A 15,698-nucleotide genomic window follows, 5' to 3' on the forward strand; every position below is an offset into this window, starting at 1 on the left:
CCACTCGCAGCTGAACTGATTTTAGCCAACTTGGAGAATGAGTTAAATGGGAATTTTTGTCAAAAGTATTTATAGGAGTTAGATAAAGGGGGAATCATTAACTGTTTAAAAAAATCTGTGTTCAAAAAAGAAAGAAAAGGATGGAGAGGAGAGGAAAGAAGTTGGACAGGTAGGATTTGGTAATGCTCCAAAGTGAAGAACACACGTGCCATTAATAACAGATTTAAATGAAGAAAAGGAAAATATCTAAAATTAAATATCTGTGTTTAATTCAAATTTTGAAGTCTTGCAGTAACTGAAAAGTGTGAATGTTAAGATGAATTTACAGAGAGGCTCTAAGCTGCCAAAAAGTAACTTGATGAACTGAAAGCTTCATTTCTCTTTTTCAGGAGTGAAAAATTCAACTCCTTGGAATTATCTTCTGTATCTGATTCTGGTTGCGCAGGATTGGATCTCTACAGATTGAAGACAGAAATGATCATTCTGTCATTTAAACTACAACAGAAGAGTTCTTTGGAAGTTTTCTATGTATGAAAAGGGAAAACAAAATAACATTTCTCTTAAAGGATTCCATTTTTAGCACATTTGACTGTCACATGAAATTATTTTATTTATATGGGAGTCTTGAAATACTTACCTATCAGCAACTTTTGACATTTTTAACCGATGTCTATCTAACTGTATTTGCCAATATTTAATCTGAAAAGAGTTAAAGAAGTAGTTAAATAATTAATGACATTCTCATAATTTTCAACTCTAACTTCTGACAGACTGGACAATTCTAAATAAGAACACGTTCTAAGTCAGTAAAATTTCAAAGTCTCAAAAATCAAATGAGACGGCTCTGAAAATTCAAGTGTTTGAATATAAACATAGCCAATATCACTTTAGAACAGCAATGAATTTGAGCATTCTGCGTGCTTTTGCAAAATGTAACCTTATTTTAAATGTATTGTAGAGATTATAAACATTTATTCATCATGAATGACCAGATCAGAATCACCCCAAATATTAAATTCAGAAAATAAGTATATTTGTTATTTGTACTATAATTTCAAAGTAAATCCTACTTCCTACCACTAGCCCAAGAAAACATCAATGCTATGTGTTTAGGAATAATTTTATCAACATTTCAGGACAAACACTCACCTAGGTATAATCACATATGGAAAACTTAGAACTTTCAAAATTACTTTCCATTCATGGTGATTATAAATATACTAGAAAAAGTATTATTGCACTATTGATAAACACAATAAAATATCAGGGGAAAATAATTCAAGGGGAAAAAGCCCCATAACCAAAGCTGACTAAGAGATTTCACTATTATTTGATATAAGAGACACTGGTGTTTACTTTGAAATATTAGTTGAGCCAATACTAGTGATCAATTAGTGAAACAAGAAATGATGTATATAATAACTGTACACCACTGTTAATGAGGGAAAACCTCAAGAGGCTTATAGAGAGCAGTTCTGGAAAAATAAGAAAAAGCACTCTGTGAAGCATTCGTAAAGCATGTGACTTAACGTCACTGTCTTCTTGTCTTTTTATTCTTTAAGACGAGCTCCAGAGTACAAAATACCTCTTGAAATGGTGATACTTAAACATCAGTGTACATCCTTCTAAAAAACTGGTTGGGGAATTAAAGAGTAAAGAGATTTGAAAACCATCTCCATAGATTGATCGATACATCTTAAAATTAAATGATTTCACTAACTTTTAACTGCAAATCTTCTCTATGAAACAGTTAACCATACAAATAACCTTTTAAAAATCTCTGCTATTGACATTCACCATGTAGTTTTCATAGCTACTACTCTGAAACCATGGGCAGGTCATTTTATAGGCAGACCCACCTGTTGTTGTAACTCATCTTCTGTTGGAGGTTTAGTTTCTGGTGTGGGTGTGTGGGTAGGACTGTGACTTCTAATGTCATTTTGTAAACCATAGACAGACTATATTAAAATAAAAAAGAAATATATTAGGGCAAAATATCATTTATAGTCACAGACTTTCTAAAAGGTAATTTTGCGTTACATATTTAGCAAGGTAACTCAAAGCTTTGCTGCATATTTGATGAAACTTCTCATTAAAATTCAAAGGCACTGCTATCATAAATATCATATGAATATAAAATAGAAGCATAGCTCTTTGAAAAAATATGTGGTTAGATTATTAACTGTGACAGAAAACTGATTATGTGGAAAGAACATGGTAAGTCTGATAATAAGATTTGGGGATGGACTGAGACTCCTAAGTTGGGGAACAACAACACTATATAACATTTAATAGGTATTGATTTTAGAGTAAAATAGAATAGAATAAAAATGTAATAAGCTAAAAGAAAATGAAAGTAATTTGAGTTTTACAGAATGGGATACTGAGGAAAGAGACTAGTTAATAGTTCCATTGTTGAATTAGTCTCTGCTAGTGTGATCAAAGACACCCCAGAGCGCTCCAACTTTCCCAACTCAGCACTGGGTTGTTTTCCTACTCATACTGGCCTTGACATTCAGTACCATTGGGGGTGCCTTTTGTAAACACAAGGGCTCCAAAGTTTTTATATATCGTTGGAAATCTTGATGCCCTAGTGCTTCTTTTGTATTTTGTCAAAAGGTCAAATCTACTACTTAGGAATGTTCTTTTTTGAGAAAGATGTATTACAAAGGCATCTGGATGTCTCAGTCCATTAAGTGTCTGCCTTTGGTTCAGGTCATGATCCCAGGGCCTGGGATGGAGCCCGGAGTTGAGCTCCCTGCTCAGTGGGAAGTCTGCTTCACCCTCTCCCTCTGCCACTCCTCCTGTTCCAGCTCTCTCTCAAATAAATAATTTTTTTTAAAGACCTTTGCTTAGTAAGTATAAATAAAGATCTGGAGACTTAAAGAGACAAAACAATTTTTAACTGAGGGTGAGACATCTGTCAACTTAAGGGAGAAGCCAAATAACTTTTTAATATCAAAGAATTATTATTTTAAAATAAAGGATTTGATATGAGCTACAGAGGGCTTTTTGGACATGAAGATGAAAGATAAGGACATAATAAAACTTTATGAGCCCACAAAATTAAAGTTACCAGATAGGTTTGGAAGAAACTCTTGAAATCAGAAGAAGGTAGATCCAGATGCTTAACTGAGCCAATTTAATTCTCTAAATTCAAATATATTCTGTTCTGGACCTATTTTCGCTCAGATTCTATCTTTTCTTAATGTTCACCTCTCGGATCTATACCTGGGCCCTTTAGACAGATTTGGTTTTTCCCTTGTAACTCCCCATTACTTTGTTCTTAGGTTTTCTTCAATAGATTTTGACTTGGCTTCAACTTACCTGAATCATCCAATTTAGACTATCTTTACTAAGCCTATCAATCCGCCCCCTCTTGACCTAGCCTCAACCTCTGTGAAAGCAGGTTCTGGTACAAGGCAACCATTTCAACCCAATAAGCAGCACATATGCTGTGAATTAATTACTAATAGGATTGAACTGAATGGTTCAGATATTCTTTGTTCTTTCATTTATTCATTCAACATCTATTGAACACCTACTATATGCTGGATATAATGCTGAGCATTAGGGATATAGAAGTAAATAAAGATAGATATGTTTTCTCCTCCATTGGAACTCACAACTTAGTGGAGGGGAAGCATGTTACACAAATAATCACACAAATAAACACATGATTAAAACTATGCTAAGTGTTATGAAGGAAGATGATAATAGGAGCATAGGGCCTGAAGTACAAGGAGACTTAAATTTCACCAAAGAAACAAAAGGCCTATGTGAACTACTAATAGTCATATTTGAACTTTGAACTCTGAAGGAACAGTTGAGGTTGACTTAAAAATTAGGCAAGTAGAAGATAACCAATTATTCAATAACTGTAGACATTTTCCAATGTCTACAATTTTTCAGTTGATTTATTTATTTATTTATTTATTTATTTATTTATTTATTTATTTTTTATTGGAGTTCAATTTGCCAATATATAGCATAACACCGAGTGCTCATACCATCTAGTCATTAATTTTTGATAAAGAAAATAAAAGGACTCTATGGCTTGAACACTGCATTCTTTTCTACCTTAGTTTAATTACCTAAAGTTCTTTTTTTTTTTTTAAGATTTTACTTATTTATTCATGAGAGACACATAAAGAGGCAGAGACATAGGCAGAGGGAGAAGCAGGCTCCCTTCAGGGGATTCGATCCCAGGACCCTGGGATCATGACCTGAGCCAAAGGCTGATGCTCAACCATTGAGTAACCCAGGTACCCTAATTACTTAAAGTTCTTAATAAGAATCTACACTCATGTAAAAAATGTTTATAAGGTAAGATAGCTGACTGTTTTAACAGTAAGTTTTTAGGTTAAGACTAAAAAGAATTAAAATGACTGCTAGAAAAATACTGCATTTTATGGTATCATGGAAGTAAAATGATCTATAAGCTATCTTATGTTTCTACATTTCTTTGATTCAGTAAGCATGCATAGCACATAGGCTCATGACAGTCTATGTAAGATTTAAATCCCTGGGAAGTGGTGTTTAAAACAGTCTTCTAGCAGCTTACTGGCTCTGAAGTTATTGTGGAGTTTCCTACATGTTTCTTTATCATACATGCAGGTAAACAAGAGTTCTCTCTTTCATCAGTCAGAGTGCCTTTCATTTTCTAGGGACCAGTGATAGCTTTTAACTTTGGTTCTTGGCCATAGTGCAAATGGCCATGTTTAATAAAGTTTTATGTACATGACTTATTTTATGGACAAAGGAGGTAAGGAAATTGATCCTATTCTGGCAGACAAGTTATGAGGATCATTTGAAATGTAAAAGGCTTTGAATCTTTTTTGAAAAAGGAAATATATTACAATGTTGGGTGGAGTAGAGCTAGCAACAGATAGGACTGGAGAGGAAGAGACATGACATTGTCTCTGTGGGGGAAAATAACCAATTGGGATCCATTTTGAGTTGTTAGCAAAGCTAGTTATTAATCAAGATGCTTTGACTTGATGAATATGTCCATTTATTCAAATTCAACGTGCCCAAAACAGCTTTTTTTCACATAGGATACCATCCAAATGAATACTGGGTAAGTTATTCATAAAATGAAACAGATCTGACTTTCTACATAAACCTGTTCAATATGATTTCCCTTCACATCTTAGGAGAAGTCTAAGAAAATGGTCTCCTACTTTTATCTTTGGTGGGAGAGAGGGCTTTAAAACAGAAAGTAAAGAGTGCAGGAAGCTTTTATGCCTTTCTATATGGAGTGAAATCTCTGGGATTTTTTCAACTGGTGGTGGAGGGAGGGGATATTTCTCTTTCTTCTGGATTTCTCAGCTCAACTAGAGAATGGATTGTGACCACATCTGCTGCCATGTGGAAGAAGCCAATGCAGAGCCAGGGCCAAGAAAAGAGGGCACGCGAAAGTGAGAGAGAACTCTGATGAGTCCCTAGGTCCATCACCTCTGAGGGCTAACTCTACCTCTGCCAACTCCCAAGAGTTTAGTATATGCCCTGAGTTTTGCTATTTTGAGCAGAATATCTCTTGCCCGTCACTTAATTGTACTTCTTATTTAAAACCCATTTGTGTTAATCTAAGACATGAATAATTTCTTCTGTTAAAAATAAAATTCCACATTATGCATATAGAAGCAAGGAAATGACAATCTTTTTATGTATAAACAGCTATAGCCACTGGGTTAAAAGCAGGACACAGAGACATTTAATTATGAATTTCCTAACTGTTTTTCCAGAACCTGCACATTAGCTATTACCTAAAATATGAAGTGTCTTAATGCCTAAATAGGTGACAGAAAAAAGAAAAGTAATGAAATAAGAAACAGCTTACTGTTGTTTTGAAACATGGGTTCTGAAGTTATAGGAAACAATCCAAAGTGGGGGTTTAGTCATGTATATACAAATGATTTTTCATTTTCCTCAGGTTTTGTGTTGTCCTAGGGCTCCTCTACTATTGTCTTACAGATGGATCTATCCTGTGATGGTTAATTATATGTGTCAAGCTGGCTGCACCACAATGCTCAGATATTTGATCAGACATTATTCTGGATGTTTCTTTGAGGATGTATTTTGCATAAGATTAAAATTTAAATTAGCAGACTTTGAATAAAGCCAAATGCCCTCCATAATGTAGGTGGGCCACATCCAATTACCTGAAGGCTTGAAGAGAACCAAAAGACCTCTTCCAAGCAAGAGAAAATTCTGTCAGCAGATGCCAATTCTTCCCTGGGACTCTAGCCACTGCCCTACCTCATCAGATTTGGCGTTTGGCAAACCTCTAAAACTGCATGAGCCAATTTCTTAAAATAAATCTTTATCTCTCTCTTTCTCTCCTGACCCCTTTGGGGAAACCTGACTAATACACAACCTGACCTATTATAATTAAAATTTCAGAAACAGGTTGGAGAAAATCAGGTACACAGTGCCACTTGAAATTTGCCTATATTAGGCTGATTTCTTTCTGGCTATGCTATATTATCATTCCTTCACAGAGATATAAGGAAATACATTCCGCCTACTTCTTTGTATTTTAGTAAAGACAGATTTAAAAACTGACTAATCCTAAATACTTAAAAATATCTCAAATCAGATGTACTTCTAAGCCTTCTCTTCACATATTCGATAAACATATTTGAAATGCAACAATTAAATATAGCATTCTAATCCCTGACATTCTTTAGGTACATGTGATGGATTATTGCTTTAGGGATTTACTGGGTCCCTTATTCTTGTTAAGATATATAATCATGAGAAATATTATTGCAACTGAATGCCAAAGAAATGAACAGCAGCTCTCTTTGCTAAGGGCAGCATCTATTTGTAAAAATGAATTATAATCCATGGGTTCCACTTTCTTACCAGCAGTAGTTTAAAACAGAGGATGGTCATACCACTAAGAGAATGAGCAAAGGACACAGCCTATTAGCTGTGGAAGGCAAAGACAGTTTCCAAAGGTGATAGGCTGGCCTCTGCCATTTCTATCTAAGCCTTGCAACCCCACAGAATTGCCCACTCCACAAGGACAGAACTGTGAAAGCTTCAGAGGATGATGGGACAGTTTCTTATTTACCGTGTAGTTTTTTGGTAATGAAATGGTGTGGTGATTTAGAATCCCAAATCATTCAACTTCCCTTGACAATATGTTATGGACTTAGTTGCATCCCTCTGAAATTCATGTCGAAGCCCAAATCCTCAATGTGACTGTATATAGAGATGGAGTCCAGAAGGAGGTAATTAAAGTTAACAGAGCTCATAGGGTAGAAACCTAATCCTATGGAGATGGTGTCCTTATAAGAGGGACAGACACCAGAGCTCTATCTGCCATGTGAGGATACAGCAAGGTGGTAGCTGTGTACAGGCCAGAAAGGGGGCTCTCACCAAAAACCCAACTTGATCTGGGACTTCTGTGAATAAAAAGATTCCCATTATGTAAACCATCCAAGTTGTGGCATTTTGTTATGGTTGCTTGGGCAGATTAATATATACCACTTAACACAATTACGTGGTGATACATGTATAGACATTTGTCTACTTGTTCAATGTGTGGATTCTCATTAGACCATAAGTTGTGCAAGCAAGGTCATCCCTGTTCCATTTACCATCAGATATCTAAAAACCAGTACATACTTGGCATAAAGTAGAGACTTGTTAAATCTAATTGGATGGGTAATTTCAATAGTAACCAAATATGAGCTAATGTAGTAGTGGCCATAATTCTACAAGATAAACCAGTATGTGACTTAGAGTCCTATAGCCTTCTAAGTAAAATAATATTATTTGTGAAGATTCTAGTAAATTCAATATTTCTCAGAGAAGCTATATATATAAAAGTAAAAACAAAATAAAACAAAACAAAGAAAACCAAGCATTCTTTAATTGTTGAAAACAAGGGCATACATGCTACTTGCTGTAGTATTCTTCAGAATATTTGTTTTTCTCTGGTAATTTTAGGTTATAGAGCTCTGTAGCTAGGTCCTGTAGTTCTACCATTATTGATTCATATGAAATTAGACCACAACTGAGACAGAACTCTGTGATTCCACCTCTACAGCATTTCACCTTGCTAGGCCTAGTGTTTTCCCATCGTTAAGTGAGGGCTGATGATATGTGAAGCACAGCATTGCTCATTAATGCTTTTTAAGCTTTCAAAAAGCATGATGCCATATGTGGCAATGGTAAGATATCAATCTTGTGTAGAGTTAAGAACACAGTGTAAATGATGGCTTTCTTATCTTTTTTTTTTTTTTTGGCTTTCTTATCTTTAAGTCCTATCTGTCCATCCATGTGCTTTCTCTTCTGAGTCAGAGCATATATTCTCTTCTGCTGGGAAAACCTGACACAAAGTAAGGTATTATGAAAAATAATTCTTCAAAATTTAGAAGTAGTGATGGGTGGCTGAATGTGCTTTTTGGAGAGCTGATTGCAGCTCTGAAGGCTGTTCCACAGCACAAAGCCAGTCCCCAGGGCACTCAGGCTATGCTGTGTACAGAGGATGGTAGGAATTGCATGAGGCCAGTCACAGAAGAGCAGGGACAACAAACCTGTTCTTTCTCTGAGAGAGCTCCTAGAGGCAAAAGCTTTGAAGCACTGCACCTGAGAGGGTTCTGTGGCACTTTTCCTGTGGGTTCTTTATCCTGACATCAAGGTAAACTGCCTCAAAGAAAGAAAAGGTACTTGGCTATATTGGGGCCTCTGAAACATGATGTTTATATTTCTAGGGATATAAGAAAAAGACAACAAGAAATAAGACTACAAAAAACGTTTAGTGTCTATTGGAAAACTCTAATGCTACATAAGGAAAAAGCCATGAAAAGGAAGGTCTTGAACTTTGTGGAATGCTTTAATCCAGAGGTGCCAACCTTGGTCTTTGTCCTCAGCCCAGAAATACTGATGTGCATCAAGTGTTTTCCATGGAATGAATAAAAATGCCTTCTGTGTGTATGTGTTACTTTAAAAAAATATAGAAGTACTATTGGTGTGTATTTTTAACAGATTATTTAAAATGCCACTGAATTCTGGATAGCTTTTTGTTTGTTTATTTGTTATGTATTCTCTCACATAGCAGACCCCAAACAAACATATAATCACTATCTTATGTTGTGACACAAAATTCTGGTGTTAAAAGGGGATCCTCACACAAACTCTGTAGTTATACACCTTTATGATGTCCCTTTTCCCCTCATAATTTTCTCCAAAAAATACCATTCTTTCATCAATATCACTTTTTCTCAGATAATCCCCATCTGTGTTTCCTCATCCCCTGGGCTCTGAAAGAGAAGCCTTTCTTAACTGATGATCCTTCCCTCCGATGGTGAGAGGAGGAGCCCTTGGTATCCTTGCCCTCCATCACAGCCACCCGCCTGCCCTGGGACCTGCATGTACTGGAGAACCATGATGGGCGTTCTTTCTCAGGACAGACAGACCGACAGAAAATCTTAAGCTCCCAGATTTTCTTCCAGCCAAGGAACAAGGACAAGCAGGGGAAGATGCTAAAAGATACTCCAGGAAGCGGGAGAAGGTTTTTATGACTGTTGTCCTCCAAGCAGTGCAACCCATACCAAGATCAGCGCAGCAAACGTGGATACTACCTTCCGTGTTTTGTGTGGGTTTCTCATTCTGGATGACTTCTTAATGTCCACTTCAGTGGTATTTACACATCCAGGCTAGAAATGGAAAAACAGAGAAACAAAGGAATCTTTGGTGGTGAGGTTTTTGATGCATGCATTAATGATGTGCCATCCATGTACCTGACTATTCTTTCTAAATGGCTACAACCACCCTCTCAGCAGAGCCAGTAAAAATATATATACTATACATTCACTCTTTGCATAAAAAGGACTTCAGATAATATTCTCGAAAAACTTCCAGAAAAATAGGAAAAGAAATGTATGGTCTTTGCCTGTGAAAGTGGGTATTGACATTAGTAGTTGCCAACCCAACAGACTCATATCAAGGGTGTCCAAAGACCAAGTGGATCATAGCCCAGCTGGTACCCGCACACAGCCCTGCTCACAGTGCCCTTCTATGTGAGGTGACACTGTTATTAAAAAGCTGTTTGCTTCCCAAGTTGGAAAAATACAATCTGTTGGCCCAGCTAAGTCCCAAAATGAATTTTTTTTACAATGATTCATGAAATCAGGGGAATATTTGTTTTCCATACATAGAATCGGAGTGTGGGCAGCCTGCTACTGGTTCTCTGACAACCTCAAAAGTATCTTTTCGTTGGATGTATTGTTCTATTGCACAGAAACACAGAGCTATAAAGCTTTGTTTTTGTATTTGGAGGAGGAGAGGGGAGGAGGAAAGGAGGAAGAAGAGAGAGATGGTGAGGGTGAAGAGAAGAAGAGGGAGAAGGGGAAGGGGAGGAGGGGGGGGGTGGGAGAGAGATGGAGATGATAAATCAGGAAAAAAAAGAAGAAAGGAGATACAAGAATACAGGAGACCTTATATCTGGAAAGGTCCTTAGACATCATTTAGTCTTTAGAAGTGACTGCAAGGTAGTGGTTAATGTGGATTGTGTTTCATTAACTTTCAAGTTTTGGTACTAGATATAGGGATCTCTGGTGCTAGTAAAAAGTATTATGTTGTACAACTCTGCTCAGTTTCTCTATTTTTTTCCCCCACAGATTGCAAGATCATTAAAACATCAGATATAATTGAAAGTGATTTCAGAGAAACTACGAATGTGGAAAAAGACTTTCACGCAGTTGGGATGTTGTGCAAGGCATAGGGGCAAAAAGGTAACACTGGCGTGATTCCAGAAATAAGCTGTTCTCCACTGGCAGGCAAGGGGGTTCACTCTCTGGATAGGGAGGATATAGGGCATTTTCTTAAAGTGCCCTGTCCTGATAGCACAGCCATTGGGGCAAAATGCCACTATAGGAGTGTAAGGAATAAAGGAGTAAGTAAGGAAAGCCTTTTTTTCCTGATTTTTTTCCTACATATGTTGCATATGAAATATACAACCACAAACACATAAACACATGCATGTGCACACACACACACACACACTGCACTAAAATGTTAAATAAATCACAAATTTGGTTTGCATATCTAAATAGAAATAGCTGGTTTAGCACTATGGTCTGCTTGGCAATATAGGAGGAAGAGCACTTACCTGGGTGGGGTGTATTTACTAACTGACACTCAGCAATTCACTTTAGCTACCCCAGCATCAAACTGATCAATATCTGATAATCTGATTTAATTTTTCTGTGGTTGGTCAGGGAATGAATATTTTTAAAAAGACCCCCAGTGATTTTGATATGCAGCCAGGATTCACAACCATGATCTAGATGTAACAAAGATAATGTCAGGAAAACATTAAAGCAACATTAAAATGTTTTCATTTCCTATTAGATTTCCATTTCCTTGCAGCCTTCCATCTGTAAGCTTCAGTCCATTAGGAAACACTGAAATTCTTTAAGCTGTTATTGATTCAAGAGCCAAGTATGGTGAGACAGATTATAGAGATCTTCTTCTACATGTTAAGGAGTGGGAATAATGAGGATATGATATAGAGGAAAGAGAAGACATGACCTGGAGAAAAAAAAGACCATTTATTTTTTATTCAAGAAATGTTTATTTCTGCATCTAATTGCCAGATCTTGTGACCAATGGTGAAATACAAGGATGAATGCACAATCTTCTAATAAGCATGACAAAATGTGAATCATCACAATATGGGAGCACAGGATTGGAGAGAAGTTGGCATGGGCATTATTCAACAGAACATTTCATACTTCCATTATTATGTACATCCTCTTGGTTCCCACCAACATGGAAGATAAATATATATTTTTGGTATTTGAGCAAATTTTATCTCAATAAGACCATGTGGTCTTTGGTTATTTTAAAAAGGCAGTCATCTTTTTAAGGCATATATAACAGGTACCACTAGCTGGCACCAGATCCATGTGAAGTGTTATACCTAAATTGGTTTTCTGTACTACTAAACACAGCTTCCCAAAGAGAAATAAATAACATTACCATTACCAAGTAAGCACTCAATAAAAATGTTCAAATATGTGCTACTGGCCAGATATAATATTAAGTTCATAGTATTGTTCAATTTAAGGAATAATAATGAAGTAATATTTACATTAGCCTAGAAAAGAATCGCAAGTTATTCTAGTCATTCAAAGGTGTATTTATTTTCAACAGAATTAGGCTGTATTGTGACATTACTGTAACCCTATTTATTAAAAAGTAGAGTTTTTTTTTTTTTAAAGATTTTATTTTTTAATTCTTATTTATTTATGATAGTCACAGAGAGAGAGAGAGAGAGAGAGGCAGAGACATAGGCAGAGGGAGAAGCAGGCTCCATGCACCGGGAGCCCGACGTGGGATTCGATCCCGGGTCTCCAGGATCGCGCCCTAGGCCAAAGGCAGGCGCCAAACCGCTGCGCCACCCAGGGATCCCTAAAAAGTAGAGTTTAATGCCTTGGAATCCATTCCTGAAGTAACAAAAGGATATTACTGAGAAATATTACTGTCATAGTGCTCATGTAAGTGTCTTAATGAAAAAAAAAAAAAAAAGTGTCTTAATGAATTGCGAACCAGAGCTGAAAATTTGGTTTCATCATTGATATTTTACTTAAAAGAATCTGAATACTATTCAGTTCCCATCATGGCAAAATGCCATTATTAGTTGTGGCAGAGGGCACTCTGTGCTCAGGATAACTTGGGAAAGTTGAGGACTCTTGAGTGAGGAGCGGCATGAAGACACAATAATAGAGAACCACTCTCTTGAATTCAGCCCCAGTGGCTGAAGTGAATTGGTGCAAACAATGTCCTAAATGATAAATGAATGCAGATTTAAGAATGAGGTGGCAGACAGAACTGATAATAAGAGATACACATATTCCTGGAAATTAGAAAAAAGATGTGATCTGGGAAAATTAATCTTTTGAATATTGAATATTGAGATATTTTGAATAATTATTAATTCAAATGAGATTAAGTTACTGGAAAAGATTTGTCATTTTGTAACTAACACAGTACAAGTTTTAAAAGTTCAATTTTCAATGTATTGTACTTCAGTGAAAATGATTCCTTACCCTTACATAAAGTGATTACAGATTTTAGAGTGTTTTATCTCAGGATAATTTTTAAACATTGAATTGATGCTTTTATTTCTGTCCTCGGGTCATTGAGGCTTACTAAATGCTCCATGCAAAGGAAGTTGTTGAAGGAAACTGCTCCAAAATTTTTTCCATTCAACCTCCTCTATAATATTTACTCATTTGGTTACTAATCAACCTTATTTGCTGGGCACAGATTCTGGATTATGTAATTCTGCTTTAGCACAAGCTGTGAATGAATTCTGAGAGTCCACAGACAGAAGGAAGGCTCTGGCAGCAAAAGGGAGAGAAATGTACCATGACATCTTGGAGCTGTGGATAGTGGTCAGGCCAGGTAGAAATTGCAGCCCATGGTAAGGATTTCAGTTTAAGTCTAAAGATAAGTGGAGGTCATAATGTAAGTGACTTGATATGATTTATATTTTTAAAAACTCACTGTGCCTTTCACAAAAATTAACTCAAGATGGATCACAGACTTAAATGTAAATGCTAAACTATAACCCTACGAGAAGATAAGCATAAGAGAAAATCTAGGTGACCTCAAGTTTGGTGATTCATGAGAGAAATTATTGATAAGTTGGACTTCATTAAAATTAAAAACTTCTGTGCTATGAAAGGCAAGCCACACTGGGAAAAAAACATTTACAAATGGTGCATTCGATGAAGACTGTTATCCCAAATATACAAAAAAAACCTCTTAGAACTCAACAATGAGGGATGCCTGGGTGGCTCAGTGGTTGAGTGTCTGCCTCTGGCTTAGGTCATGATCCCTGGGTCCTGGGATGGAGTCCCACATCAGGCTCCCCACAGGAGCCTGCTTCTCCCTCTGCCTATGGCTCTGCCTCTCTCTATGTCTCTCATGAATAAATAAATAAAATATTAAAAAAAATAACCCTAAACAATGAGAAGATGAACAACCCAATTAAAAAATGGGTAAAAGGAAAAAAAATGGGTAAAGGTTCTCAACAGTCACCTCACTGAAGAAGATATATAGATGGCAGAGGTGTATGAAGAGATGTTATATATTATGGGTCATTAGAGAATTGCAAATTAAAACAAAGTCGAAATACCACTACACACTTAATAGAACAGCCAGGATCTAGAGCCCTGACAACATCAGATGCTGCAGGGCATATGAAGCAACAAGAACTCTCATTCTTAGTTGGTGGGAATGCAAAATGGTACAGCCCTGTACTGGAAGCCAGAGACTGGTGTTTTTTCTTCTTCTTTTTTTTTTTTTGTAATGCAAATGCTTGATTCAGGCTTTGATGACTGAGCAACCATTTCAAAGAGGCACCCACTTCAAAGACCTGCTATCTCAAAGAAACACAGCTTCAGCTACTCCACTCAAGAGGCAGGCTGCCTCCCACACTGAAGTTCCTTTGTTTTAGAGATCTTGATTGATTTCAACAACTGATAACCTTGGTTACTTGTTTTTGTTTTATTTTTGGTCTTTCTCTTCCAGGGCTTTAAATTCTTGTTCTTTTTATCTTTTAAATTCATCAATAAAAAGGGAGCCGATGAAACCTTAGGCCTCCAGTCTCAACCCCAGTAAAAGTATTACCCCAGGCCCATGTACTCCCTTGTCTCCTCAACCTCATTACGTGGTGCTAAATGTGCCATGTAATTACCGGGTTCTGTACATAAGTAATTCATAATTGCCAGAACTTGACGTCCTAAAGTATGTGAATGGATAAATGAACTGTAGTATGGAACACAATGAATAGTATTTAGGGCTAAAAAGAAATAAGCAATTAAGCCATGAAAAGACATGAAGAAACCTCAAATGCATATTATGAAGTGAAAGAAGTCAGTCTGGAAAGGCTACACTGTAGGATTCCAATTATATGACATTTTGGAAAAGGCAAAAGTATGGAGATAGTAAAAAGATCAGTGGCTTCCAGGGGTTAGGGAGAGGGATGGATGATGTAGGCAGAGCACAGAAAATATTTAGGGCAATGAAACTATTCAGTATGATACTATAATGGTGGATACATATCATTATACATTTGTTTAAAGCCATTGAATGTTCAATAATAAGAGTGAATCCTAATGTAAATAAATTATGGCCTCCTGATGACAAAGATGTGTCTGTGCAGTTTCATTGATTGCAACAACGATACTGCTCTGGTGAGGGATGCATTTTGAAGCTAGAATCAATACAACTTGCTGATGGACTGGGTCAGGGAGCACAGTGGGAGGAAAAGAGTCGACCACATTTCCTAGTTATTGGCAACTGGGTGAGATGGTACCATTTATTGAGATGAAGAAGCTTGGGAAAGAAACAGATGTAAACAAAGAGAAAAATCAAGGATGGCTCCTGGATTGCATTTACATACAATTTTAGTATCTTTACTAAGTTGTCCAACTAGAATATAGCTCTCTATGCAGTCACTATCAAGATTCATGACTCAGAACATTTCAGCATTAAAGCTTGTATGATAATCTGTCTCTGGCCCATCCTTTTGTGTCTTTGACATTTTACTTCACTACTGGCAATATAAGCATATCACTGAATGGAAAAAGCAACATCTGATGGTCAGTTATGGAGAACCTGGTGGAGCGCCATCCCACTCAGAGCCTCTACTACACTTCTCTAAATTC

At 36.6% G+C, this 15,698-nt stretch overlaps 1 protein-coding gene across 4 annotated transcripts in view; it reads right to left on the reverse strand.

The window, feature by feature from the left end:
• The window catches only part of RGS7 (regulator of G protein signaling 7), a 488,737-nt gene that overhangs the window by 29,142 nt on the left and 443,897 nt on the right, over positions 1-15,698 (reverse strand). For all 4 annotated transcript variants that reach the window (XM_038542673.1, XM_038542672.1, XM_038542671.1 and 1 more), the window contains exons 10-12: positions 9,600-9,674; positions 1,860-1,958; positions 638-699 (exon numbers count right to left, since the gene is read on the reverse strand). In XM_038542673.1, coding sequence (XP_038398601.1) covers positions 638-699; positions 1,860-1,958; positions 9,600-9,674 — 236 coding nt within the window. The remainder of the gene's footprint in view (positions 1-637; positions 700-1,859; positions 1,959-9,599; positions 9,675-15,698) is intronic.

This window comes from Canis lupus, chromosome 7 (assembly GCF_011100685.1).
Source record: "Canis lupus familiaris isolate Mischka breed German Shepherd chromosome 7, alternate assembly UU_Cfam_GSD_1.0, whole genome shotgun sequence".
In the NCBI taxonomy this organism is placed as follows: Eukaryota; Metazoa; Chordata; class Mammalia; order Carnivora; family Canidae; genus Canis; species Canis lupus.